The sequence below is a fragment of the Talaromyces marneffei genome, chromosome 7 (genome assembly GCF_009556855.1).
Source record: "Talaromyces marneffei chromosome 7, complete sequence".
NCBI classification, from domain to species: Eukaryota; Fungi; Ascomycota; class Eurotiomycetes; order Eurotiales; family Trichocomaceae; genus Talaromyces; species Talaromyces marneffei.
This window is the reverse complement of record NC_072354.1, coordinates 1,456,553-1,481,578: the sequence shown is the minus strand read 5'-3', so window position 1 is coordinate 1,481,578 and position 25,026 is coordinate 1,456,553. Positions and strand designations below refer to the sequence as shown.

At 47.3% G+C, this 25,026-nt stretch overlaps 11 protein-coding genes across 11 annotated transcripts; 6 read left to right on the top strand and 5 right to left on the bottom strand.

Moving 5' to 3' along the window:
* Nucleotides 1-3,139: 3,139 nt before the first annotated feature.
* EYB26_009189 (uncharacterized protein) lies at nt 3,140-4,988 on the top strand (the record flags this gene model as incomplete). Its single annotated transcript, XM_054268439.1, has 5 exons — nt 3,140-3,333; nt 3,402-3,661; nt 3,717-4,053; nt 4,112-4,333; nt 4,385-4,988. 5 exons carry the CDS (start codon nt 3,140-3,142, stop codon nt 4,986-4,988), a joined length of 1,617 nt encoding a protein of 538 aa, XP_054124414.1.
* A 150-nt stretch (nt 4,989-5,138) lies between these two features.
* On the bottom strand, nt 5,139-6,079 carry EYB26_009188 (uncharacterized protein; the record flags this gene model as incomplete). The annotated part of the gene is made up of 4 exons (XM_054268438.1): nt 5,139-5,466; nt 5,541-5,698; nt 5,767-5,817; nt 5,891-6,079. 4 exons carry the CDS (start codon nt 6,077-6,079, stop codon nt 5,139-5,141), a joined length of 726 nt encoding a protein of 241 aa, XP_054124413.1.
* Nucleotides 6,080-6,725: 646 nt separating this feature from the next.
* On the bottom strand, nt 6,726-7,334 carry EYB26_009187 (uncharacterized protein; the record flags this gene model as incomplete). The annotated part of the gene is made up of 3 exons (XM_054268437.1): nt 6,726-6,752; nt 6,834-7,230; nt 7,285-7,334. The coding sequence occupies 3 exons, from the start codon at nt 7,332-7,334 to the stop codon at nt 6,726-6,728; spliced, it is 474 nt and encodes a 157-aa protein (XP_054124412.1).
* A 394-nt stretch (nt 7,335-7,728) lies between these two features.
* Nucleotides 7,729-8,985, bottom strand: EYB26_009186 (uncharacterized protein; the record flags this gene model as incomplete). Its single annotated transcript, XM_054268436.1, has 1 exon — nt 7,729-8,985. One exon carries the CDS (start codon nt 8,983-8,985, stop codon nt 7,729-7,731), a length of 1,257 nt encoding a protein of 418 aa, XP_054124411.1.
* Nucleotides 8,986-9,831: 846 nt separating this feature from the next.
* On the top strand, nt 9,832-10,700 carry EYB26_009185 (uncharacterized protein; the record flags this gene model as incomplete). The annotated part of the gene is made up of 3 exons (XM_054268435.1): nt 9,832-9,897; nt 9,958-9,977; nt 10,025-10,700. The coding sequence occupies 3 exons, from the start codon at nt 9,832-9,834 to the stop codon at nt 10,698-10,700; spliced, it is 762 nt and encodes a 253-aa protein (XP_054124410.1).
* A 170-nt stretch (nt 10,701-10,870) lies between these two features.
* EYB26_009184 (uncharacterized protein) lies at nt 10,871-11,950 on the bottom strand (the record flags this gene model as incomplete). Its single annotated transcript, XM_054268434.1, has 2 exons — nt 10,871-11,071; nt 11,126-11,950. The coding sequence occupies 2 exons, from the start codon at nt 11,948-11,950 to the stop codon at nt 10,871-10,873; spliced, it is 1,026 nt and encodes a 341-aa protein (XP_054124409.1).
* Nucleotides 11,951-12,663: 713 nt separating this feature from the next.
* Nucleotides 12,664-13,110, bottom strand: EYB26_009183 (uncharacterized protein; the record flags this gene model as incomplete). The annotated part of the gene is made up of 1 exon (XM_054268433.1): nt 12,664-13,110. One exon carries the CDS (start codon nt 13,108-13,110, stop codon nt 12,664-12,666), a length of 447 nt encoding a protein of 148 aa, XP_054124408.1.
* Nucleotides 13,111-13,940: 830 nt separating this feature from the next.
* On the top strand, nt 13,941-15,558 carry EYB26_009182 (uncharacterized protein; the record flags this gene model as incomplete). The annotated part of the gene is made up of 4 exons (XM_054268432.1): nt 13,941-14,124; nt 14,176-14,338; nt 14,390-15,187; nt 15,258-15,558. The coding sequence occupies 4 exons, from the start codon at nt 13,941-13,943 to the stop codon at nt 15,556-15,558; spliced, it is 1,446 nt and encodes a 481-aa protein (XP_054124407.1).
* A 631-nt stretch (nt 15,559-16,189) lies between these two features.
* On the top strand, nt 16,190-19,476 carry EYB26_009181 (uncharacterized protein; the record flags this gene model as incomplete). Its single annotated transcript, XM_054268431.1, has 2 exons — nt 16,190-19,355; nt 19,421-19,476. 2 exons carry the CDS (start codon nt 16,190-16,192, stop codon nt 19,474-19,476), a joined length of 3,222 nt encoding a protein of 1,073 aa, XP_054124406.1.
* Nucleotides 19,477-20,184: 708 nt separating this feature from the next.
* On the top strand, nt 20,185-21,782 carry EYB26_009180 (uncharacterized protein; the record flags this gene model as incomplete). Its single annotated transcript, XM_054268430.1, has 2 exons — nt 20,185-20,509; nt 20,569-21,782. The coding sequence occupies 2 exons, from the start codon at nt 20,185-20,187 to the stop codon at nt 21,780-21,782; spliced, it is 1,539 nt and encodes a 512-aa protein (XP_054124405.1).
* Nucleotides 21,783-22,972: 1,190 nt separating this feature from the next.
* EYB26_009179 (uncharacterized protein) lies at nt 22,973-24,928 on the top strand (the record flags this gene model as incomplete). The annotated part of the gene is made up of 3 exons (XM_054268429.1): nt 22,973-23,188; nt 23,255-23,466; nt 23,530-24,928. 3 exons carry the CDS (start codon nt 22,973-22,975, stop codon nt 24,926-24,928), a joined length of 1,827 nt encoding a protein of 608 aa, XP_054124404.1.
* Between the last annotated feature and the right edge of the window lie 98 nt (nt 24,929-25,026).

Below are 25,026 nucleotides of genomic sequence, written 5' to 3'. Positions count from 1 at the left end.
TCGGGACGCCGAGTCACCACGCTATCGGCGGTGTCTATATCTCGTACAATTATGAGACGATTCATGGTGAGTAAGTTGACAATGTAACCCTAGGCCCCTTTAGTACATGTATGGCCTTTACGCATCTTCAAAAAAGCTATGTGGCCTATATTCCAGGACAAGTAAAGCGCAGCAATAGCAACGGTGTATTATAATACTTATCTCTCATATTTCAAAACCACCCATGGATATTTACCAAACAATGGGGTTTGTATATTGCACGTAGGATTTTAATACTATTCCCCGATGCTCGTTCAGACGAAGCGACCAATTAGACCTTCGAATCCAGGAATACGGACTTTTTATTAACCTCTTTCTAACTCGAAAAAGTCTTTGGGCAGAAATTAAGGACTGAAACTAGGGAAGGGAAACGGAGTTTATCTCGCTGGTCAATAGTCCGTTTCATAGTTCACGTTGCATCCCGACTCTCGTTAGTCCTGAAGTGCATTTTCACCTACCTAATTTGGGTTAAGTTGTAGTTTTATCAAGAAGAGCCCAAGTGGCTGGCATTTGTGAGCTTTACATCTTGCTTATCAATTCTTAGAAATCTCGAGCATAGTACTTTGGAGGGCCCCCGGAAATTTGACGGATCTCAACAACTTGACAAATACCCACTCTCTTTATCAAACGCACAGGCTGACCGCGGATGATCTACACGACGTACCGGGGCAATGGTGATCATGTCTGAGCGATGTGCTTGGGCTGGAGAAGTTTGCGGGGTATAGCCTTCAGTTCTAGTACGTACGTATATAGTACAGTAATGTGCACAATTGGAAAAGTGGTCATAGAAAGAAATACCGAGAGCCAAATGGAGGCGCCGTTAAGAATTGAAGTCCAAGCAGTTCATGGCCTACTTGCAACTTACGTACATGATCACAGATTGCCTAAGCGCTGCAATAGATGTTATGGTTTCCACAACGCAGAGAGTATCAAAAGCCGGTTTCTTTTGCATCCAGTGGTCACCAAAAAAGGAGATGCTTCGGTTTTCAACTCTCAGTCTACAGCTAGTTTCGGCCTGTGGTCCACAGGTAGCATGCATGCCTCGGAGAATTTGCCTATCATCAGCCTTGGATTTGAATAAGTATGTCATATATGACGTGACATATGTCGCCTCTCGAACGGATTTTGCTGATCTGCAAGGACAAGAAAGTGAGGTAGGTCTCATCTTGGCTCATATGGCCTAACGTAAACCTGATATACCGAACCCTATAGGGGATTCGAAGTTTTCTTGATTACTGTGTGAACAGAGATAATCAGTCCAAAGTTTTCCAGGAGGATCGTACGGGGTTTACCCAGAATCATCAGGTGAGTTATCTCTGATACTTTCCTTCGGAATTGGCAAATTCTGAAGTATACATCAACAACACACCTTAATATTTCTTGCCTTAGCTAAATTCACTGGAAACAGTGTCACTACACAGCGTGGCGTTTATATCATCGCATTCAGACCCTCATTTCTGCCGAATATATAGTAGATTTAACACACGGCTAAGACCTTAACGCCGTTTGAAAGTAACACCCCAAAACTATCAATTTCGTGTTCTATATCAACAGCGGACTATCGGTGTAATCCATGATCCATACTAAGCCAAAAGGTTCCTCTCATTTGTTGCACAGAATAAGAAAGAAATGGTGCTCGCCCAATCATCTTACTATCAACACCTTCTCCCAAACCCTCTTCGTCCTCCATATCCACCCCGTCTACCAAATCCTCCTCCAAAACCACCGCCGCCGCCATAATACCGACCTCCCATAGCTGGTCCTCCAAATCCCATTCTTCCTCCGTAGCCTCCTCCATAACCTCCGTCATATCTATGTCTCATGGGCATACCGCTCGGCATTGGGTATGCGTTGTAAACGGGCATCGGTCGCATCCCAGGCGCGGGATCGAACGTGCGGCTTCGTGGAGAGCTGAAGCAGAGACCCATATTCGTTACTTGTTCAGGACGAGACTTATCGCTGCTTCCACAAGGTTATTTCTGGCGTTTATTTGGGATATCTTGTCTCTTCCGCGATGACTTTACGCAGGTTCATAAGCGTGCCGGTATATCCGAGAGTCAGGAATTAAATGGACAGATCTTAGCACGTTGAAGAAGGCATATGTATAACAAGAGAATAGATTCAAAGTGTATCATATATATTAAAACCAATCTCAACATATTATGGAAGTATTCTAGGAAGATGTCATGTACTTGGGCTCGTGGAAACCGTCGGGATTGGAAATACGCGTCCATCCATCGATCAACCAACCGGAGATTATACAAGCCATTGTCACGTTCTAAGGCTCGCATGAATCACCACGTACACCTATCCTGGATAGCAGCATTAATATCCAATCAATGCACAAATCCTCGCAGGGCTGTGATTTGATGGTGAGGTGATAGGATAGGGTATGCAAAACCCTAACCCTAACAACAGATTGGTCAAAAATGATTATATTGATGTAAAGGAGAACCAAGACCATGCTTTTATTTCACTGCACCGACATGCATGCGACAGCCCACCGATAGCTAGCTGCCAGATTAAGACGTTCGTAAACCCGGACGCAGTACACTCGAGTTAGACCATGCTTACTAGAGGACGAGATAAACACCATTTAGCCCCATTAGAAGATTAGTTAGGTACCTATTCTCTACAAATCAAAACGCCGCAATTAATTATCGCCAAGCAAACTACAGGATGCAAGCCTTGAAGTGGCTCACGCGATCATCGTCTCGTTGCATATCAAGGGCCAAGCCGGCGTACTAACAGAGCTTAAGCAAGGATGATCGACGCATCTCGTTGGTTGAATGCTTTGTCTTTAGGAGGCAGATAGATTGGAGCACGCAATCACAGCCCGAAGTGTTATCATAGGTGTTCACGTTGCCCATGTAACCTGCACCTATAGCTTACATCATGTAGTGCTTGTAGTAACTAAGTTAATCCTTTTTTTCCCCTCCATCGTGGTATTCGTTGTTCGTTACACAGAGCCGTGAGCTATATGAAGATCACATTCTTCTCGGAAGGGATCTCCTCTTTTTTCTCCTTTCTAGAATACTGCATGGAAAAGAACGATTGAAGGGGAATAAATTAAAAACAAGAAAGAAAAGGAAAGAATAACATGCCGTCGAACGACTCTTCGCTCTATGGAAATGGCAAAGAGCCAAAGCCATCAGTCGACGCTGACCTTGCACAGCGCGAGGGCTCTGAAATCCAGGATGCCCAACAGAGGAATGTTGGCGAACTCGCGTTCGACGAGTATACCTCTGGTGGTCTGGGACGACACCTGGGTGTTTTGTCGACGACTTTTCTAGTGTACATCTCCTGGCCTCATAGCCACTCGCTCAATCTCATGTTGATGGACTCAAATTGACGAAAATTAGGGTTGGCCGTATCATCGGCACAGGTATCTTCTCCACGCCATCCTCCGTCACTGCGGAACTTGGCAGTGTCGGCGCATCGCTCATGTTCTGGGTCCTTGGACTCTTCCTGGCTGCTGCCGGTCTCTGTGTCTGGCTCGAATTCGCTTGCATGATCCCGCGCAGTGGTGGAGAGAAGAATTATCTGGAAGCCGTGTACAAGAAGCCCAAGCTCTTGATTACAATTTTCTTTGCCGTGCAAGCTATTGCACTAGGATTCACCGGTATACAGACATCCCTCGGACGATACCAATCCAAATACTGATTTATTGTGGATAGCATCTGGCTGTGTCGTTTTCGCGCAATACATCCTAACAGCCGCCGACGTCACCGTCACTGAATGGGGAAAACGTGGTATTGCAATTGGCGTCATTGTTTTCATCACTCTGTTCCACACTTTTCTTCCAAAATGGGGTGTTCGTGGCATGAATGTAATCACAGGCATCAAGATCATAGTCCTGCTATTCATCGTGGTGACTGGATGGGTCGTTCTGGGTGGTGGTGTGAAGAGTGTTCCTGATCCACATGCCAGTTTTAGAAATGCTTTTGCTGGGTCGAACCATTCGGGGAACTTGTATGCCACTGCGTTGTTCAAGGTTCTGAACGCGTATGCTGGGTATGTATTTGCTGCGTCCTTGCCTGGCCGTCCGAGCTAATACCGGTACCCCGATCAGATGGAGCAACGCCATGTACGTGTTGAACGAGGTCCGAGACCCCGTGCGAACAGTGAAGATTGCAGGACCTCTTGGTCTGCTCATTTGCGGTATCCTTTACATTTTCGCCAACATTGCGTACTATGCAGCGGCCACACCGGAAGAGGTCGCAAAAAGTGGCGTGACAATAGCAGCTTTTTTCATGTACAAAGTATTCGGCCATGCAGCTCAACGTGCATTGAGGTATATCTCTTAATCTATCATTTGAAACCCGGGTTCTGACTTTTGTAATAGTGTACTTCTAGCGATATCTGCCTTTGGAAACGTTCTCACAGTGACATTCGCCCAATCGCGCGTCAACCAAGAACTCGCCAAAGAAGGCGTAATCCCCTTCCCCAGATTCTGGGCCTCCAGCTGGCCCTTTGGCTCCCCCTCGGCCGGCCTGCTTCTTCACTTCATCCCATCCTTTATCGTCATCGTCGCCATCCCCTTTGGAGATGCCTACAACTTCATCCTCGATCTTGAAGGTTACCCAAGCAGCGTAGTCAACTTCCTCGTTGTCTTCGGCTTGTTCTACTTACGATTCAAAGAGCCACACACCCATCGCTCATTCAAAGTCTGGTGGCCCATTGCAGCATTTTTCATGGCTGCTCAGGGGTTCCAGCTTGTGGCTCCGTTTTTGCGCCCTCCAGGTGGGAAGGGAGATACCTCTCTTCCGTATTGGTTGTATGCTGTTGTCGGTATTGCAGTTTTGGCGGCGTCGATTGTCTATTGGTTTGTTTGGTGGGTGTTGTTGCCCAGGATTGGGAAATACCACTTGGAGCCAACGCATGAGACGTTGAAGGATGGTACGCATGTGGTGGTCTATAAGTCTGTCAAGACTTCTTTTAAATCCTAGATGCTGTCATTCAAGAGAGGGAGTAGACAAGTTTGTAATGCCAATTGCTCGCATAATTATCACACCCAAATCCTAACGCCTTGAAGGTGTAAAGATATCAAAACAAACCAAAACAATAAACTGAGATATAGATAATGATCCATGTATAAATCAATGACCAACCTCCCCAAACTTATGCCCAATGGCATTAGCGAATAGACCCACATTCGCAACACCACTCTTCAGATTCCCTTCAACAAGCATATACGTCGCAGCTACAACCTCAAGGTTGTTGTCATTCAGAAACTGCGCAGTATTAAACTTCCACCGATCAAACAGATCCTGTGACGGTTTGCCCAAATCGCTCTCTATCTCCGCATATTGGTCGCTTTCTGCGATTTGCATTTCTTTAGAGACTTCTATATCACTGCCTTGGGGAGGCATTATTTTGCTTTTGCAAAGGATGAAAGTGTAGCGCGATGGATGTGGTTTGCTTTTTCTATTTACATGTTAGTTTTATATGATCACTATATAGGAGTCCGATGCGGGTGGCCAAGTGGTTATACTTCATACCCCGTAAAATTGCGAACTGGCAAAGGTGCTGGTCCAACCCAGGGGGAATGCGTCGTACCCTTTACATCGAGGATTTCGCCGGCACTGCTGATTGAGCAGTGGCTTATGAGCCAGTGTCTGACTTGTCCGTACTTTGTATCGTTTCGACTTGTCAGGTCCTATCATGTCAGTCAATCAATTGATCGCCCGACTTCCGAATGAATGATCGCGTGAGGTAGCTCTATACCGGATCGACCATTAATATCGTATATATATGGCGCAGAAGGTCTTCTTCCGGCTATACATGGTATCAGATACTCACATCATCAGCAGGGAAATCAATTTCCTTTAAGCAGAAAAAGAAGACAAACCGGAGGATCAACAAAAGCCGTCGGCTTCAAATGCGTCTCTTCACGATCAATCATCTGCCCCGGTCTCGTGAGGGTGGTGTTATGAAAGGCGACTTTCAGGTTTCGTTGCACTACCGTGCTGGCTGGGAGGATGTCGGGGATGATGGCATCGGCGGTTAGGGCATTGTTTATAGTGGCGTTGACGACCATGATTCTTTTTCTTCAGTACTTGCAGGATGAGAGATTTATTATCGACCAAGTGTGCCTGACAAAGAGTGAGTATTGGAAAGCTCCTGGGGATTTTCATCATATGGGTATCTTGACTGAATTCAAATAGATGTGATATCATCTTGTCGTGACCTAGAATTAGCCACTCGTTACCTACTATAGACATCATATAGATCATTCAATGTGACAAGAATATAGAGTATACAGAGACTAGACAGTGAAGTTATTATCATTGCTGAGTTATCAAATTGAGCATACCATTGAATAGAGCTCAGACAACTACTTTGCGTATGAATTAACCACCTTCCGTAATTATTCGCCGCTTCAACATTGCCTAATCAGAAATGTCGGAGAAATTCTTCCCTTCCATACACAAAGATGTGTGAGATATCAAGCAGTGGGCACTTATTTATCCAAACCCCAAGTAACCTGTCCATCATCAACAATAACCTCAATCTTTTGTAATAAGCGCTTGACGGCGCTTTGACTAGAAGGAAGGTCTCAGTCAATACCACACTGAATTTCCCAGTCAAGCTGAGACGAGATAATTAGATATAAAGATATTGACATTACTCAATGATACAGATACTATATTGCCCAGATATCAATACTCCTATAAACTAAAATTTCATACCCACTCATCCGATGGCAACGGCTACACCCAAAACTCAAATCAGCAAACGCTATCTCCCATTAAAAAAACACAATAAGACAGGGATCCTCTATGAGTACTCACATTCTCAATCCACAACAAATCCCCCCGATCCTGCACCTTGAGCACCTCATCCAACATCCCCATAACCTTCACCTGTAGCTTTAATCTTTCATCCTCCGTCGTTGGGATGTCAAACTTTCTTGCTGGCCCGAGTTGACAACTTCGAGCCCAGAAAGTCAGTTGCCCTTTCTCTATGGTTAGCTTTCCGGATTTGTAGGCGTCGATTATGGCGGGGAGAGTTTCGCGGTAGGCGTGGTAGGCGTGTAGGGAGGAGAGGAGGGTTTGGAGGTGGGTGATGCGGCGGGTTATGAGGTCTGAATGGGGAGCATCGTTGGTGGTGGTGGTGGTGGCGGTGGTGGTGGTATCAGGGATGGTTGGATTGTCGGGTTGAGTGTGGTGAGGATCTGGGAGGGTTGTGCTATGGAGGTGTTAGGTGTTAGACGACAGTAGATCCTCTGGTGAGCACACTCACGGTGGGTTGTCTAGAGGGGTAAGAGGAAGAGGCGCTGCTGAGGACGACATTTTCTTGCTTTCCAATCTCTAATTAAGATTACAACGCCGTGATTGAGGACTCGAGACGTAAGAGATAGCGGCCTTGTTTATACAGCAATCCGTCTGATCGGACTATAGTCCCGAGTATCCATGTAATCATGATCCTATGGCTACGTGCAAGATAAGAATGTTTGAACCATATGATGATTGCTACATCCATCAATCACGATGGTTCGATTGAATTCAAAATCCATGCCATTGACATTGTATGAGAACGTGTAGGTCCATGTAGAATAATGTACAAAAGAAAGTAGTCCAAAACCTATCCAGTGATATAAAACCGACGCCACCAGCCAGACCAATACATACAACGAATCACATATACCGCTATGCAAGGGAAAACATTGATAGGGAAAAAAGAAAATTACATTTGCATCACCTTCGACGGCTCATGAATAGGCAACTCCAACCCACGACACGTGGCTATGATCAAGCCCTCAAAGGAAGAGAAACATAGAGCGCGACCAGCTTGTAAAAGATTGGCATACTCAATAACCGACACCATGGGGAAATCCTGATGTGTACTGTACTTGGCCCAATCTTGCTCCGATCTTGTGTCCCACAGATATGTACGGCCATCGAAAGGAAGTGCATCGATGAAAGGCGTACGGCAGGCATAGCCACGAGTCAAGAAACTAAATGCAGCAATGACGAGATGCGAGAAAACAATCGTACGACGGACGGTCTCGCCAAACATCCAGGCGTGCCATGGTGACATGCTACTCGGCAATTCACGAGGTACCAGATACCACATTCTGTGTGCAAGAGCAGCCAGAAATTCGAGAGACTTTTCAACCGCCGGGCCTTGAATATTTCCTTCCGACAACTGCAGACAGTGCGCCAGTGTGAGTGCTTGAACGCATGCGACCAGTTCTTCAAAGTCGGTGGTTTTATTCGCGGTTTGAATCAACGAGAAGATTTGATGTTGAAGGAAGGTCGATAACTTGACAGAAGAGAGTTGGTAGTCGTCGCTATCGTTCTCATAAAGCGCACATAACGCACGGATTTCGCGGACCGGCCGCGGCAGGGATTTGCTGTAGACGCAAGGATGGATAAAAAATGACTGACCCTGGATAAATAGTCTCGGAGCCTGACGCACGACATTGGCGACCAAGTCGACAATATACGGGGAATGTTGTTTTCGGATCTCCATATCTAATGCCGGTCGTATCCAAGGAATATCTTCATTTTTGTCACTGTTAGGACTGCTGCCGATACTATCATCGCTGGAGACACTCCTCTCATCACTTGCTACATCACTCGATGACATAGTTCGCTTCGGCAGTCTAACTACAATCGTTTCAGTATTGTTCGCTTGCACTATTTCCGCCTTTATGGTGCCAACAACAACCGCATTGTGGATTTTCCGCTGTTGCTGTTGCTGCTGCTGATGTTGTTGATGGTGCCGCGTATTTGTCAGCTTGGTGACCCTTCCATTGTTACTGTGACCGTCACCCGGCGGAGTCGTTCGGCTCGACAGAGGGATATTGATGTATTGGCAGCGCACACCCTTCTTAAAGCATCTGCTGCACTCCGGGAAGAGCAAATCACATCGTCGCTTAACCTTGACACAACCATGACATGATCTGCGGAGACTAGTCCCAGAAGACAACGACGACATCGATGGTACTGTGAGTCGGTCAGACAGGGAATAGGTTCGGCGAAACAGTAAGCGCGCGTGAAGGTTAGGGTTCCAGCGTTGGCAAAAGCAAGTCAAAGCTGAATGAAGAGGCGGACCAAGAGGGCCGAATGCCTAGATTGTTCTTTGTTCTGGACCTGGGGTTCCACTGAGGCGTCTAGGGAATGCGTTGCAACGATGGGATATGACATGGGGGTGGTGGGTTGATGGAGGGAGTGAAACAAGCGAGAGAATTGGAGTCCACCCTTTGGATGACGACGATCTCGGGGGGGGAGTTGGTGGCCTGAGGAGCCAACCAGGGCACGTGGCATAGCGCTATACCATATCCAGGTTAGCCACCGCTGTGGGCACCGGAGCTAGGATAAGAAGGGATTAGTGTCCGCGTCTCTATTGGCATTCGGAGAACACCTGGAGTACGGAGTAGGTGGATGGTAACAGGGTACAGTAGTACTATGTAGTAGTAGTTCCATGCGGTAACTTACTGACCTGACTTTCTACATACGCAGTAAGTTATGTTAGATACATCACATCAGGTCAGGCTTACATAGGTCGGGCAGTTATGTCTCATTAACATACATATTAGTCCCCAGGCCCGAAATGCGATGTGATTTTCGGGGGTCATTAGAAAAACAAGATGGAGTCATCTCCTCCTCAGCCCGGAGACCAGCCCGAGTCAACAACCATCACCGATATTCCCTCGATTCAACGATCTACCCATTGAGCTCCGGCATATAATTTGGAAACTCATCCTAGAGCCAATTCAGCCTAACATAGTCCCGCTTCATGTACATACACAGTACGTACAGCTGCAGGATGATGACAACAACGATGCAGAGAGTCCCCCCTCCCAAACCGAGATCAGGTGGATTTCCGAATGTACTCCGTCATGCAATTGTAGGGGCTCTTTTCTCACAAAACGGTCTCATCCGTTGACGACGCCGTCGCTTCTTCTAGTTTGTCGAGAAAGTTGGACCGTTACGCGCGGAAGCTATGGTGTACAATTTGATCAAATTTACGATAGTGCCACCGGCCACCACCCCTGGAAACGGCCACAGGATCTCAAGAAACTACAATTCCGACTTGCTGAAATGATCCCAGGTGAAGCGGCGATGAATCGTCACCTGCAAAACAGAGTCAAAATCTTGGATACTGGTAGAGGTCTTGAAATGATCATTACCAACAACAATGGAAACAAAATCACGAAATTTATAAGAAGAGGCGTGTATGCCTGCCCGTCAGTTGATCACTTTGGAACGTCCATAGATCTCACAATGAGACGAGGAATGGAGAATCTAGACCAATTCATTGCGATTGCAGAACACGAAGCAGCCTTTGCTTCTAGAATTCAGACTTTTCTAGTCCAGATTTTGCATGGAAATCGGCCATATGTATGGCAGTGGTTGGAAGAGTCTCATGGGTGGAAACATCTTGGGGCAGATCCGAGCTGGGTTCGGGCCAAAAAATTGATCAAATTTGAACAATTAAAGGAGGTGTCTGTGGTCATTCGCGGCCAGATGCCGCTGACTGTCATGACACAGGACTGGCGGGCATGGAAAGTGAAACAATGGCGTGAGGAGCTGTTGAAGTTGAAATCAGAGTGGCCAGCGAGGTGGAGGGGGGTTACGCCAAAGTTGACCTTCAAGAAGCCCGATTTTACTGTACTGGTAGCAGATGAACCTAATCCTGTAGCTGGATAGATGACAGCCAACCATTTCCAAAAGTGAGAGTGAGTGATATATCCAAAGTACTATCAAGTAATTACTATTTCGCTCTTCAGTCATAAAATTTAAAGTATGAAGCAACAGACGCCGTTCTAAAAAAAAAAAAAAGCGTATCGATTAATATGATCGCCTTCAAGACTAGAGGGCTACTGTTCATAGGGTGGTGGAGGATCATGGATATCTGCTGCCGATGTCGAGGTATACTGATCTCTATTTTTCAGGCGGCTGTGCTTCATTTTATGACCCGAAGCTGGATCAGATGTCTCATCATCACTCGACTCGTCCAATTCATCAGGTGACGGATCTTCTTGCTCGTGGTCACTTTCCACTCCTAGTCTCTCTCGTTCCTACCATAGACTTGTTAGCTTGTCAACAAAATCTCAACTAGCTAGGAAATATACCGCTTCAGCCGCCTTCCAACCAGACCCTGGATTCTGCACAGGCTGTGGTGCTGATCCAGACAACCCTTCAGGCTCTCGCGTAGACATTGGTTTCTGTCTCGGCTTAATGACAACCTCATGTTCATTCGAAGTCCTTCCCACCAAGTCACCTCTCTTCCAAATCCCATACTGCAAAATCATCCCCTGGAAATCCGTTCTCTCGATCACACAATCCATAACATCACAATCCGAAATCTTGGATCGCTCCACACGACTTTTCGTAATGACAGCAGTTTTGAGTTCTGTTCGCTCAATAACGGCTTTGCCGGCGACCACAGAGCCGCGCACAATACTTCTTTCAACGGCACTTTTGCCCAAAACCACACTATCGCTGAACTCAGATCGTTCTACGCGTTTCGGGCCGATAAATTTGGTGGTTTTCGCCGTTGTGCGCTCTATATGAGACTGCGCCGAGACATTGCAGTTATTCAAGGTGCTTCTGTCTACTGTCGAATCTGTGATTGCGCAGCCATGCACCTCAGAACGCTGCACATTCGACGAATTGAGTATCTGACTATTATCGATTGTGGAGCGCCCTATATGCATTCCCTTTTTCGATTTGGCTTTTGCTGTTGTTAAGTCCGACGACATTGGCGAAGACTCCACCTCCTGCATAACAGTTGATTCTGACACAATAGACCGGCTGATGTTTGTTGTCGCGCTGAGATTTTTGAACGTGCAATTCTTGATGGTTGAGAGCGATATTTCAGGATACGAGTCCCATTCATCGGGCGATACGATCAAGCCCTCGATGTTGCTTTGTCGCGCTTTTGGGACGGTTGACATGATGTCTACCTATATTATAGAAGTAATAGAAACTCCTGCTGGTTATGGAATATTGAAGTACCTGGGTAGATTGATGTGTCAACATCGAGGGAAGATGTTTTAAGAGCTGAGTCAGAATATTGATGCCTAAGGTATCACGTGTAGTCTAAAGTTGATTTCTCAGAATGCTGGAGCTAATTGCGCCACGATAGTTACTATTTATGATAATCGTGGCTTTATTTGTTATCTATTCAGCTATATATTAACATTTTCTTAATCTGTATCGTAAAGATGGGTCGCAGGGAGATGGAAATTGGTGTAACAAAGAACTCATGCTGTTGGCCCGCAAAGATACCCTACCGATATTACCAACCCCCAAGGGAGCTAGGTCGGCCATCGACGAAGCCGGATGTACATGTGGAGTTGTACGCCCATGACCCTGTAATTGTAGGACAGGGTTTCCAAGCGACTCTACTGGGAGTAGGGTTCTGTCGACGAGATGGACTGGCCTACGATTAGGAAACATGGATATATTTGCAACCTCTAGCATTTTGTTGTGCTAAATAAACAAAGCCATTGATGTATTTGTAGCCTAGTATATTAAAATCCAGGCCCTACCTAGCTATCTGGTGACTTGTTCGTGGTTCTCAATTTGTTTCACGAATCGTAAATCAAGTGTCTTCATTTGGTGGCTATAAATGCTTACTGTCTCGGTGGACGTCTAGTTGAGGATATTACTTCCACGCAAGCATCTCGCACTTTAGAGCCGCGTACCATGCATCCTCTGCATTGGCCCACTTCTCTATAGCGACAAGCGTCTCTTGAATCACCTCTTCGGTAATGTCGGCATCCGGCCAACTCTGCCGAAACTCGTTTCCTTGCTCGAAGACGACAGAACCTGGGCCTTCAGTTGGAACATTGGCTTCAGCAGCCGATTCCTTTGCGTTTTGCAAGACTTCTGTTGAGATATCGATGCCAACGACACTACCTCCACTGACATACTTGGCAAAGCCCGTGGTGATGGTACCAGGACCGCAGCCAACATCAAGAATACGGTCACCCTTTTCAATATGAGGTAGCAGGAAAGCGGCATAAGATTCAGCTGTGCGTGATTGCTGAGTTGCAAGAGTGTACTTGGAGTAGCCTTGTTTGTAGCCGTTAGATGGAATATTCTGGGACATGTTTGTTTAGAATTGTGTCTTCGTGTGAACGCCATTACCTCGAGGGGGCGACCACATCATTCATCACTGCAAATACTCTCCTCAAATGACCGTTTCCGGGCCGTTGCCGGCGTAGGGGATTGTAAATACCTCAATAACGCGTGAGAAATACCTAGGAAGCTCCGTTAACTCTGCTGGTAGACATCCTTGCTAGAACTTGGTCAGTTAGATCCGAGCCTCAAAACGAGAGCTTGCAAAAGTGACTCGAGTGCTTGATCGATAAACCCATAAAAGACATGGCTTTTAGTTTTTAGCCAGAGGTGTTGTACTCTTGAGTAGGATAGAAGAATAGAAAAAGAAAAGACAACTTGTGTACCACAGAGTAGTTAAGGATTAAGCTGTCTGGGGTTAAGCTATTTGCCTCTTTCGGACTGGCCGGTGTCAAAAGGAAGGAGCAGCCCCGCAATGGAGCAAAAATGGAAAGAAGCTCCCCTCGTGCCTTCCACGGACCCGCTCGCAGTCAATCGCGCAATTCTTGTCCATACAAGTTAATTCAGTTAGGTCAGTCAGTATCATTTTCTGGTCAACTCTTCAGTGTATCTTCACCAAACGGTGTTCCATGATACGGTGAAGGTTCTTCATCGCAGCTGACCCCGGTAAAGGCGCTTCGTCGACCCAGAATCCATACAGGCCCATCATGTGGAGCAAAAAACCGGTTCTTTGTAAAAAGCTTCGGCCGTGACGACCACTGCAACATAGTCTCTTCTTTGCCTCACTCTATCATCCCACATTGCCTGGATGCGCATCAACTGCGTCAACTACACCTGGGCTTCGATTGACCCAGTGTTGCAATGTCTCTTATTCAACATGTCTCATCGATTGAAGGTGTTGATCGCGAGCCACTTCCCGATGCAGTGATACCTCGAGGACAGACTGTCCGCAAAGCGCTAAGTTATGATGCGTTCCCTCGGCCGAACGAAGATGATCTACAACCCAGCGTTGCTGCGTACAAAGTTCCTCTGACTAAACGGATAGGTAATACTTGCGTATCTTTGTTCTTGGCCGACTTACTGATTGTGCTTGTAGCGCAGGTAGTCGCGACGACTTTGGCCTGTTGGCTCGCATCAGGGATTGTTTTTGGTTTTGCGGCGCTAAAGCCGGTACTTCTGTCAGAAGGAGTTTATGAGTGGCTATGTGATAGCGACGAATTGGAGGATGGCGTCGACGTGTGCTTCAAACAAGAGCTACAGTAAGACCATAATCATGACTCGTGAGAATAAGATGCTAATGAATGTTACAGACTCAACCTCTTTTTTACAGTCGCCTCCATCACCGCGAATGTATCTGCCTTACCGATCGGAACGATGCTCGACCGTTTCGGTCCACGAATCTGCAACATCATAGGATGTCTATGCCTCGTCATAGGCAGTCTTCTCATGTATTTCGCCTTCAATATACCCGAGTTCGACGGCTACGTGATTGGGAATTTGTTCTTATCATTAGGAGGCACTTGCATCTTTGTCCCAGCCTTCCAGATTGCGAATGCTTTCCCAAAGAAGTCGGGTGTCATAGTGGCATTGATCACTGGGGCGTTTGATGCATCCGCTGCCGTGTTTTTATTCTATAGAATTGCATACGAAACCACTAACCGCGCTATACGGCCCGAATACTTCTTCCTAGGCTATTTATCTGTGCCATTATTCATCTTCCTAGAGCAGATGTTCCTTTTACCGACGAAGCCCTACAAGACCGTGTTTCAATTAGAGGAAAAGATTGAAGCAGCACGAGACCCTTCGCGAGATATTCACGAATCTGATGAAGAAATCTCAGACGATAACGAAGTGGCATCTATACGAGCCGCGCGGCGCAAAAAGAGGCAGAACAAGCTCAAAAATATTGATAAGGTTCTTGGTGGGCTAGATGAAAGACAACAGCGTGAAGAACAAGAAGAGGAGCGGCATGCCACAGCACGAGTCTGGGGTGTTCTCCATGGCGAGCCGGTCCAGAAACAGTTCATGTCACCATGGTTCATTCTCATCACGCTACTGACCGTGGTATTGTTTGTTCTGCTTCGGCCATTATACTACTCAGCCATGTCGTATGTACCTTTACCATCCTCCCACAAGGGCTATTTCATAGAAATAATGATTTGACAGAAGTGAATATAGTGACTACGCAACAAAGGTATTCGGCTTTTCTACCTTTGGGCGTGTTTACGGCGCAATAATTTGCATTTCTGGCGTTATCAATTTTTCACAAACTGGACTTGATGCCTTGACTCAGGGGGCATTGAAAGGCAATCCAATTCCGATCAATGGTGTTCTTGTGGTACTCAGCTTTATTATCGGAACCATTCTTGTAGTGTTTGTTCAAGTTGAGAGTCGTCGATGGCTAGCAGCAGAGTCGGAGGCTGAACAGCAGCGATTGCTGGATGAGGTGGAGGAGGATTCCGAAGAGGAATACGACTGATATTGTACATTAGACTGAACCCTGGTTCATTGCTGCTGCATATATAGACTCAACCATTACTTGCACCTCACCGAATGCTTGGATATATCCATCAAGTAAGAGAATGGTCGGACACCGAAATCCTTTCCGACTTCACTCTAGTTTCCCGCGGAATATTCTTATCTTATCAACAAAGCTTTTCCCGCTTGGTAATACGAATACCAGACCGCCTGACAACCACCGTATACGTTCCTCTCATTGGTTGATAATATGTCAAGCCCGGTTATGTCGCTTCACTTTCCGCACCAATCTGTAACCGGCAACCCTGCCGGTTACATGGTATTACGTTACAGTACCTGAAGCCACCTCATTGTGCGACAATGCAACGGCCGCGGAGCTCATCCATTTTCTTATCGATAGGAAAGGAAAGGGAAAAGAGAAAAGGTACCGAACGATGACTTCTTCGGTGATAATCCTTTCTCTTCCTCTTTTTCTCTCTTCATTCTATTTCCTTGCATTCAGCTAGAATCTTTTATGCTTCAAGTTTCTTAATAAACCATCCTAAGCCCAATTGAGTGGCAATTGAGCTGTTGGACAGCTCCCTTCCTCCATCTCCCGTTACATAAGTTTCCCGCCTTCTATTTCTAGCAGGATGGCTCTCTCCGTGGCTGCTCGAGCAGCACGTCGCCAGTTCACATCCTCAACACAGTTGCGCAGGACAATCGTACCTGTAGCTCTACGACGACACCAATTCCAAGCATTCTCTACATCTGCTGCTAACCCACGACTTTCACCGCTGAGCAGCCAAACCGTCCCATCATCCCGCCGGACGGTATATTCGACTTCTCTAGATGAACATGGAGAACCCAACCCCCGAGATTTATTCCAGCCTCTGGACACTTTCCCGAGAAGACATATTGGTCCTTCCCCGGATGCTGCCAAAGAGATGTTGGCCACGCTCAGTCCGCCAGCTGCGTCGCTAGATGAATTCGTTAAACAGGTCCTCCCCGCTGATATTCTCTCAAAGAAGGATCTTGTCATTACGCCTCCCAAGGTCTCCGCCGCTACGGAAGAGACGCTTTACCGTGATCCCGTCGATGGCGGACTTGGTGAAAGTGATATGCTCAAATTGTTAGACGAGTACCGTAAAAATATCAGCATGGCGGGCAAATCTTTTATTGGTGGTGGTTACTACCCGACTATTGTTCCGCCCGTGATCTTGAGAAATATTCTGGAAAATCCAGCTTGGTATACCAGCTACACTCCCTATCAGCCTGAGATTAGTCAAGGTCGATTGGAGTCGTTGTTGAATTTCCAGACGCTGACGACGGATCTTACTGGTTTGCCGGTTGCGAATGCCTCCGTGCTGGATGAGGGTACTGCTGCAGCAGAGGCTATGACGATGTCTTTGGCCACTGCGCCAATGGCAAAGCAAAAGAAGGCCGGAAAGTCGTTTGTTGTCTCACATCTCTGTCACGAGCAGACCGTTGCCGTGATGCGATCCCGTGCTGAAGGATTCGGAATCAACCTCGTCATTGGAGATATCCTTGCGGACGATGCTAAGCTCGTCAAGGAGCAAGGCGATAACTTGATTGGTGTTTTGGCACAGTATCCCGATACCGAAGGCGGTGTTCTTGATTTCGAATCGCTCGGCAAGACGGTGCATGAGCTCGGCGGCACATTCTCCGTTGCGACTGATCTTCTCGCATTGACTGTTCTTAAAGCACCCGGCGAGTTCGGTGCTGATATTGCATTCGGTAGTGCCCAGCGACTTGGTGTTCCCATGGGCTTCGGTGGTCCCCACGCCGCGTTCTTTGCTACCACAGACAAGTACAAGCGCAAGATGCCCGGTCGTTTGATTGGTGTGTCCAAGGATCGCTTGGGCAACCGTGCTCTTAGATTGGCTTTGCAGACTCGTGAGCAGCACATTCGTCGTGAAAAGGCTACCAGCAACATTTGCACGGCCCAGGCATTGCTTGCTAATATGAGTGCTATGTATGCCATTTACCACGGACCTCAGGGTCTCAAGGTTATTGCTCAGCGTATTATGGCCATGACAGCTTTGCTACGTGAGAAGCTCCTAGGATTGGGATATAATGTTCCTGTCCGCAGCAACACTGGTGATGAAGGAGTTCTCTTCGATACCCTTACCGTTGAGCTTCCAGACAGCGCCTCAGCAGAGTCTCTTCTCGCAGCTGCTAAGTCTGCCAAGATCTACTTCCGTCAGGTTGGACCCAACAAGATCGCCTTGTCTCTTGATGAGACTGTCGGCAAGAGCGAGCTTCGTCAGATTCTGCAAGTCTTTGCTCAGTCCTCAAAGGGCGGTGATGTAGCTGTTGACACCGCTATCTCACCTGTCTCGGTTCCAGCAAGCCTTGAGCGTACATCCGCCTACTTGACTCACCCTGTCTTCAACACTTACCACTCCGAAACCGACATGCTGCGTTATATCCATCACCTGGAGTCCAAGGATTTGTCATTGGCCCACTCTATGATTCCTCTTGGATCTTGCACCATGAAGCTCAATGCCACGACTGAGATGATTCCCATTTCTTGGCCTGAGTTTTCCCAGATTCACCCTTTCATGCCTGCTGACGCTGTGAAGGGATACACCCAGATGATTGATGATGTTGAGCAACAGCTTGCTGATATCACCGGCATGGCGGAAGTCACCGTCCAGCCCAACTCTGGTGCCCAAGGAGAATTCGCCGGTCTTCGTTTGATCAAGAAATACCAAGAGTCTGTTTCGGGCGGAAACCGCAATATCTGCTTGATTCCCGTGTCTGCTCACGGAACAAACCCCGCTAGTGCTGCCATGGCCGGTTTCAAGGTCGTTACTATCAAATGTGATACCAAGACCGGTAACCTTGACATCGAGGACTTGAAAGCCAAATGTGAGAAGCACAAGGATGACCTTGCAGCTATCATGATCACTTACCCCAGTACCTTTGGTGTCTTCGAGCCTGGTGTCAAGGAAGTTTGCGATATCGTGCACAAGCACGGCGGTCAGGTGTACATGGATGGCGCAAACATGAATGCTCAGATTGGTTTGTGTTCTCCCGGTGAGATCGGTGCGGATGTGTGCCATCTTAACTTGCACAAGACCTTCTGTATTCCTCACGGAGGTGGTGGTCCTGGTGTTGGTCCTATCGGTGTCGCCGAGCACTTGCGTCCATTCCTTCCTTCTCACCCGTCCAGCGAGTACTTGCAGTCCAAGCGATCTGACTCGACTGCTTCATCTCCTATCAGCGCCGCTCCATGGGGTAGCGCCAGTCTTCTCCCCATCACATTCAACTACATCAACATGATGGGCGCTAAGGGTTTGACGCACGCCACCAAAATCACTTTGCTAAATGCAAACTACATCCTCGCCCGCGTCAAGGATCACTACCCGATCCTGTATACCAACGCCAACGGCCGCTGCGCCCACGAATTCATCCTTGATGTGCGCCACTTCAAAGAAACCTGCGGCATCGAAGCCATCGACATCGCCAAGCGTCTCCAAGACTACGGCTTCCACGCGCCGACCATGTCCTGGCCCGTTGCCAACACGCTCATGATCGAACCCACCGAATCCGAAAACAAGGCCGAACTCGACCGCTTCTGTGACGCGCTCATCTCTATTCGTCAAGAGATTGCCGCTATTGAAAAGGGCGAGCAACCCCGTGAAGGAAACGTGCTCAAGAACGCGCCTCATACTCAGCGCGATTTGTTGCTGGGTGACTGGCAACGACCTTACTCTCGGGAGGCCGCTGCGTACCCGCTGCCGTGGTTGTTGGAGAAGAAGTTCTGGCCTACGGTTACCCGAGTTGACGATGGTATGTCCCTCCTCCCTCCACTTCCGATTCTGTTCAAAATAAATAAATACTAACGAGGATAATAGCATTCGGTGACCAGAACCTCTTCTGTACCTGCGGCCCCGTCGAGGATACAGCATGAACGTGGACGAGCTATACGATACCCTAGATAATTTCCTTGTTTGAGTTTTTTGTGTGTGCAAAAGCAGGAGTTTGATTGGTTTTTGGGGATGCATTTGATCATGTATTGAGAGGATTGTTTTATTATTCTGTTCAACATATATTATATATTCATAGACTTGACTGGCACTTAGAGCGCTAGGGTTAGTACCTAGGTACAATTTCAACATTATTCAATGATTTGTTTCTACTTTACCCTTTGGAATACCATAACCAACTTAAGTAAATAAAGGGGCTAAGTTTCAACTCGCCCCGCGATACCGATCTTGCTGCCTTGGTCCTCAGGCACCCATCGGAAGCGGCCGATACCCGTTTGGATTTCGTCGGGAGGAATGAGACATCGACGGATTTGTCTATGTTTGGGAAAAACTATATATATGATATATGAATTGTCGCCTGGATTGAGTCTTCTTCGTTTTTGATTTTTTGGAGGATTTGTCTGCGCGATTCCTCTTCGGTTCAACGATACGGTAGCGGGGTCGAAGATAGATTGCTTCGGATTCGTTCCGCCAGGTATACCATATCTTATCTGAAGTCGTTAAGGACCGGGTTACATATACCTAGGGGGAGCATCCTCCTATCACTTATTTAGTGATTCATACACGATCTCAGGGTTAATGACTTTTCTTTTATTGAGAATATAACTCGCGTCGTGACACAAGGCGACAAGATGGCACCAACATACACCCTCTACCACGGCACATTCATCCAATTGCCGCGACAAATAGTCCCCACACACCCAAAACCCAGTCTGGAAATCAACACTGGTGTCTTGTGGGTGTCGAATTGTGATGGGAAGATTCAGGGATTTGATTGGAGTGTAGGCCTAGATTCTGAGGATGGTGATGAAGAGAGCTTGAGTGCGTTTGTGCATAGCAAAGGATGGACGGTGTGGAAGGATGGTGCTGTTGATGCGAAGGCAGGGGCAGAGACTGTGAGTATTGTGCAAGGTGGGAGAAAGGGGAGGAATGGGTTTTTCTTCCCGGGGTTTATTGGTATGTTTCTTGGTCACTACCTACTGAGTGAGGAGAAGAACAGCAATCTGACGATACAGACACACACATCCACGCCTCTCAATACCCCAATGCAGGGATCTTCGGCTCTTCGACACTACTAGACTGGCTGAAAAAATATACCTTTCCTATGGAAAAGTCGTTTGGCGCAATAGGTGAAGGAAAAGTGGCTCCCCCACAAGCATACACAGTATACAACAAAGTGATTTCCCGCACTTTGTCCCACGGCACAACAACAGCTTCTTATTTCGCTACTGTCCATGTCCCCGCTACTAATTTGCTAGCGGCACTGTGTTATCGACGCGGTCAGCGCGCGTTCGTGGGGAGGGTGTGTATGGATAACCTCGTCTTCTGTCCTGAGGATTATCACGATGCGTCGAGTGAGGAGTCTGTTAGCGCCACGAAGGAAGTTATTGAGTACATCCACGCACTCGACCCTGAGGGAAAACTTGTGGCGCCGATTGTTACGCCGCGGTTTGCGCCTACATGTTCAAATGAGGCCTTGTGCGGGTTGGGGAAATTAGCGGCGTCGTATACACCGCCATTACATATTCAAACGCACATTTCGGAGAATAAGAATGAGGTTTTGCTGGTGAAGGAACTGTTTCAGGAGTCAGAGGGGTATGCACATGTTTACGAGGAGTCGGCTCTGTTGACGCCGAGGACAATACTTGCGCATGCAGTACATCTCACGCCGGAGGAAATGGCACTTGTTAAAGCACGAGATGCGAAGATATCGCATTGTCCGGCGTCGAATAGTGCATTGGGATCTGGTCACTGTCCCGTGCGGACATTGATGGACGAAGGAATCACAGTTGGCCTAGGCACGGATGTTAGCGGTGGTTACTCACCTAGTATCCTAGAGTCGTCGCGGCAGGCCTGTCTCGTTTCGCGACTAGTTTCATCCCAGGCCGATGTTACAACGGGCCGGGAAACTCTAAGTGTCGAAGAAGCGCTTTACCTCGCGACTAGGGGTGGTGCGCAGGTCGTTGATATGGCCGACCAAATAGGCGGGTTTGAGAAGGGGATGTATTTTGATGCGCAGCTGATTGAGTTGGGACCTGTTGTGGAGAGTGTTTCAAGTGAAGCGGATTGTGAAGGTGTGACAGAAGAGGCAAAAGAAGATATGGGAAATGTCGATGTATTTGGGTGGGAGAACTGGGAGGAGAAGATTGCGAAGTGGGTGTGGAATGGCGATGATCGTAACGTTAGGGCTGTGTGGGTTAGTGGAAGGTTGGTACATAGGAGAACATGAGAGGGGTGTATAATATGTACATAGAGTATAGATTCTTTTCAAGCATCGAATGTTAGATAGACTTCAACTTGTCAAAAAAAAGCCCAATGCGTAGATACAGTGTAGACGTAGAGGTCGTATGCCCGAGGAACCAACCCCCGCCATTTCCACATTCCTGGGCAACGTGGCAATAGGGTCCAACCATGCGATGGAATGCCAAGCGTATGGTTTGCATTATAGACTGTGCTTATGAATGTTTCTAGAGTTTTTTGATCTATGGCAAGCAGTTGTGGCTAAGCTGGTCGATACGGAAGTAATTATTTCCCCAATTTGACGCCGTGCGAAAGTCACTGTTCCATTCGCTCAAACGTACCGCTTTTGTTGCCTTTCTACAGGTAAATAATGACATGTTCTCCTTTTGCAGGATAGTACCAAATTTATCCTACGACAGAACACGAAGAATACACCACAGAAGCTGGTCTTTGCGACAGGTAAATGACTGGACTGGTTAAGGTACGTTGAGCTCCTTGTGATAATCTCTCATTGTTAGCCAATCAATCTCCTTCACGTCCGTAGGGCTGGAAATATTCCATCTGGTGGCTGGACCAAGGGATGCAAGTGCCTAGTCCGAGAACTGATAAGTCACACCAAGGAAATCCCCAATCTCAAGAGTGGCTAGCCCACTTTAACAGGACTGGCATACCATGACATTGCTGGTCAAGCCACAATACCTTCCTGAACACGCAACTATCAACCAACCCCTTGCTTCGCCGACATTCCAATCAACCCCTCCCAGCAAACCATACAAATCGAACAAACAGGGCATAGCACGCAAACTATGCAAATACTTCCTCAAGCTTGTTGATAAGATATGTTTGCCTTGTTTGACAGCTGATCTAGATTGGTGGTCAGGGGCCGAGGCTGAGTCTTTTCCAGATCCGGAAACTAGGGCACGATGATAACCCTGATGTACTGGAGCAATATCGACGTTCACGGTAATCGGTCGTCAATATTTGTCACTTAGACCTGTGTATATTGATTTCCGCATGTAGTATTATGTGTACTTTCCCCATAGACTATTTTGTAGATAGATAAATAAATACAAGTTCCATCGATGATTGACAGAAGTTCGAGAGAAGAAATTTTGCTCCTCTTCTTGAATCTTACATACAAAAGACCGCATATAGAAATAGTCATATACAACCACCAACATGAAGCTGTCGCTTACCAACACCATCCTCTCATATAGTTTCCTCCTCGTCCAACATGTATACAGCCTCGGTTTCGTCAACACACCCACAGCCCGCGACCTCCATCTAGCTGCAGCATTAGGGCTAAGCGCGGATAGCGTTATATTGAATCCAGTCGCTTTTCGGAAGTTGGCCGACACGTCTTATTCGGACACGGTACCTGCTGAATATGCTGATGTATGATTTCTTTTTACTATCCTCCACCTTGAAAACGCGGGGCTTTGCTGATATTGAACTTTCTAGATACCAATCGACCATGATAATCATACAATCGGCACATATAAGAATAGATATTGGGTGACGACAAAATATTATAAACCAGGTGGTCCAGTGTTTTTATACGACGTCGGCGAGTCGTCGGCATATAACTCAGCACAACATATGTTGGGCGAGGCGGCTTTTTTCAAAGAATTTTTAGAAGAATTTGGTGGCCTTGGAATTGTTTGGGAACACAGGTTTGTTTCAACTTCACGCTAGACATGTGAGAAAGATCAAATCCTGACATTTATTCGACATAGATATTACGGGGAATCTCTGCCCATGGGTCCTATCAATGCAGACACACCAGCTGAGAATTTCAAATACCTTACCCACACCCAAGCCATCGCCGATATCCCCTATTTCGCGCAAGATTTCAGTCGCCCAGAGTTACCCTCGCAAGACCTGTCACCCAAAGGCACGCCATGGATCATGATTGGAGGTTCATACTCCGGTATGAGAGCTGCGTTTACTCGCGACGAATACCCGCAGAGCATCTACGCAGCTTATGCTTCGTCGGCACCAGTGCAGGCACGCGCTGATATGAGTGCATACTTTGAGCAGGTCTACCGTGGCATGGTTTCCAATGGCTATCACGGCTGTGCGCAGGATTTGCATGCCGCTATGAGCTATGTTGATTCTCAATTGGCCTTGGATGGCATCCCTAGTGATGATGTTAAGAAACTGTTCCTGGGTGAAGGCGGGGAGATCAACTCGAATGGTGACTTTACGGCCGCGCTGGCTTATATCTATGGCACGTTTCAGTCATACGGGATGGGTGGAGGAGAGCTTGGATTAGGGTCGTTGTGTGACTGGATTGAGGCTGTGCCAAGGGCAATACCAGCATCGCCGACTGCAAGACCGACTGCAACAGCGACGAAAAGAGACGCCGACAAACCGATCTCAAGGATACTTGGTCGACGTGCTCCAAACACACCGGAAAAACGGGCAAATGAGCCAAGTGAACCTACACCAACTCCGTGGACAGGCTGGGCGCCTTTCATCGGTAGTAGAGCTGTAGCTGAGCGATTGGCATCTTGGCCACAGTTGATTCTACTTATCAATTCCTATGCAGGTACCGAATGCGACGTGCAAGTTGGCTCTGACTACTGTGACCTGGGTGGTAGACTCACAGACCCAGCTTCCATTGCCTGGACATGGCAATACTGTTCTCAATGGGGCTTTTTTCAATCCGACAACATAACTCCAAATCCAACTCACGGCTTGCTATCTACCTACCAATCCTTGGCCTACAATCAAGAGATCTGCCATCGACAGTTCCCCCGCGCTGCCGAAGCTGGTTTCCTCCCCGGAGCACCAGCCACTGAAGCAACAAACGACGATACAGGAGGTTGGCTCATCCGCCCATCGAATACATACTGGTCAGGCGGCGAGTTTGACCCCTGGCGAACATTGTCACCTCTGTCAACAGAAAACTTTGCGCCAGACTTTGTTACTTTTAGCTCAAACATCCCGCAATGCAATCGGGAAACAGCCACAAGAGAGATTTTCGGATATGTGATGCAAAATGCGATGCATTGCTTTGATTTTAATATACAGTTTGAGGAGGGTAAGGTGTCGAGGAATCTGTTTAAGAGTGCGTTGAATGAATGGCTGCCTTGTTGGGGGGGTAGGGCGAAAAGAGCGTGGGTTGCTTAGGCCCTTTAATGCTCTTGTTTGGATTGTTGCATTTTACTTGCATTGGTGGCGATTCTTCTTTCTGCTTTTCTCTTCAGGCATTGCGTTACACGCCGTAT